The sequence below is a fragment of the Penaeus japonicus genome, unplaced genomic scaffold, assembly GCF_977035675.1.
Source record: "Penaeus japonicus unplaced genomic scaffold, GWHDUDI00000001_assembly GWHDUDI00000026, whole genome shotgun sequence".
In the NCBI taxonomy this organism is placed as follows: Eukaryota; Metazoa; Arthropoda; class Malacostraca; order Decapoda; family Penaeidae; genus Penaeus; species Penaeus japonicus.
Window position 1 is genome coordinate 5,243,120 of NW_028234428.1, and position 2,500 is coordinate 5,245,619.

The window sequence follows — 2,500 nt, forward strand, 5'->3', positions numbered from 1 at the left end:
CATGATTTTCCTTTTGCCAGGAAACTGCCAGCAGTCCAGTTCTTAAGAATCAAATCAACTCTGCCTGTTGTTGCAGACACACACACTGAGTAGGTTATTTGTTATCATTTTTTTGAATCTACATCTTAAGCCGAAAGTCCTTTGCACAAAAAACTCTATTTTTTCTGAAGTTTTGTTAGCTAGAACATTATTATAGTTTTAAAACCAAAGAAAAATCACATATGCTTCTCTTTAAATTTTTCAGTCATCTGACTTATGTTTCCTTTAATATAAGAAGGCATCTATGCATCCTCTTTGAGCTTCAAAGTACTAAAGGAATGTGAAAAACCTATTTGAATATGGAAATGGAAATCAAACTGATTTTGTTGTAGACTGAATAATCTTAAAACTTTCAGTTCACCTGTGATATATTTTTCTCCCACGTTCGAACAGCACATCTTGGACTGCTGAAAGTCTCCAGTTGGTGTCAGACCAATTCAATAATCATTCTAAAGCTGCTACTGATGATCATCAAGAAGATGGCTCTTGCATATTGGCTGCTAATATGAATGACCACCAAGATGCTGGCTCACATATACAGGAAGCTGGTGTGAATGATCACCTAGATGCTGCCTCTTCGTCCACAGTTAAAAGAAAGTGGCGGGGCTTACGGAAACGGTTTGTATTTTCTGTTTTATTTTCAATTATTTATTGTACCTACTGCATTCTCTTGTCTGAACACACCTTTTTGTGTTTCTATATAGTTACTGTTATTGATTAAGTAAGTGCTCTTATCTAAAATTACATTTTAAAAAAGTAGTTCCCTTATTTTAATTGTGATGATTTAATGAGTTTTGTATGTATGTTAATAGTTTCCTGTACCAGACCTTCACTTCTGATATTTTCTAATTCTACTTGCATGTAAGAATTCTATGAGAAAGTTGATAGTAAAGCCAACTTTAGATTATTACTTCAATTCTATCTAAGAATCGATTAGATATTTTGGTGGGAATCCAGGGGCATCATTATGAACCAAATATTTTTGGAATAGTCATGAATCTTTTTTTTTTCATCTGTACTACTGTCTATAACAGGATTTTAAGTACTGTTAATATGTTAATTTATGTATAACGTTAAAAAAATACTGGAATCAAGGTAACTAAACGGAAACTAAATATCAAGAACCACGTAAGTGGTATGACCAAGTAGAAAGAGGGCGTGGCTTAATACGGGGCAATTGCCAACTAGGGTTTTCATTGAGATGATATGGTGCTACCTTTATCTAACTACCTTGGGGCTTTCAGACATATCAGGAAGCCTTTGTTGGCTGCAGCAAAGAAGAAGAGGAGGAGGTTGGCCGAGGAGCGTGCCCATTCGGCTTCAGCTTGGAGGGAGGTATATAGTAATTAAAATCTTAAATACAATGCAGAAAGTAACTAAATAATGTGTGTCATTTCATCAGTATACCTAAATTAAATAATCAAACTTCAGATTTTGGATCTGATGAATGCCATATCTATCTATTTCTATCTATATCTATATCTATCTATATATATATATGTATATATATATATATATATATATTATAATATATATATATATATATATATATATATATATATATATATTATATAATGTATATGTATGTATATCTACATCTATCTATTTATATCCATGCACACACACACACACACACAAAGTGTTGATGTATCCTGTTTTCCTCAGAAACAAAAACTGCGCTTAAGTTCATTTAATACTATTACTTTACAGGACAAAGCCCGTGCAAGTAATGACTTGGAAAACAATGATGACAAGAATGAATTAGGAGTGAAGCAAAGTAAGTTTATAGATGTTATTCACCCCTCCCCCCCCCCTCCTTTTACCTGTTGGATGTGTAACACAATTTTTTATCAATAAACTGAAGTTATTAATGAAGTATTTGTGTAAAAAAAAGAAAAAAATATATATTAAATAATTAGATAAAATCAAATCTGAAATTTATGGTAGAACATTTTCTCACTCATGATAATTTTTGACTGTTGACAACAAGACTGGTTCCAGTTTTTTTTTTTCAGAAGGACAAGATGTATATGTTTCACTTTTGAATTTGATCTTATATTTCTATTACAGCTAACCAAAATTTTGCGTATTCATAAAATAGACACACGCACACACACACACACACACACACACACACACACACACACACACACACACACACACACACACACACACACACACACACACACACACACACACACACACACACATAAATATATCTTTTTTTGCCATAAAAATCTGGAAAATATCAATTTTGCACCATAAAAAATAATAGATATTAAAAAAGCAAACTTAACAGGTTCTTTCAAGAAAAAGCTCCATATTTACAATTTTCATTTTCATTCAATTTTCATTTTCAGTATCTGGAAATACCTTTCATAATGCAAATATGTATTGCCTCATATTTTCAGAACCTTTTGAAGTCTTCATTGTAGAACGCAAAGAAGATGACAAGGTTCAA

At 32.1% G+C, this 2,500-nt stretch overlaps 1 protein-coding gene across 1 annotated transcript in view; it reads left to right on the forward strand.

Annotated features, from left to right (window-relative positions):
• The window catches only part of LOC122257867 (uncharacterized), a 32,585-nt gene that overhangs the window by 20,773 nt on the left and 9,312 nt on the right, over window positions 1–2,500 (forward strand). Inside the window, exons 2-6 of the mRNA XM_043023382.2 lie at window positions 21–89; window positions 433–657; window positions 1,284–1,374; window positions 1,750–1,816; window positions 2,451–2,500. The exon at window positions 2,451–2,500 is cut by the window's right edge and continues 24 nt beyond it. Coding sequence (XP_042879316.2) covers window positions 21–89; window positions 433–657; window positions 1,284–1,374; window positions 1,750–1,816; window positions 2,451–2,500 — 502 coding nt within the window. The remainder of the gene's footprint in view (window positions 1–20; window positions 90–432; window positions 658–1,283; window positions 1,375–1,749; window positions 1,817–2,450) is intronic.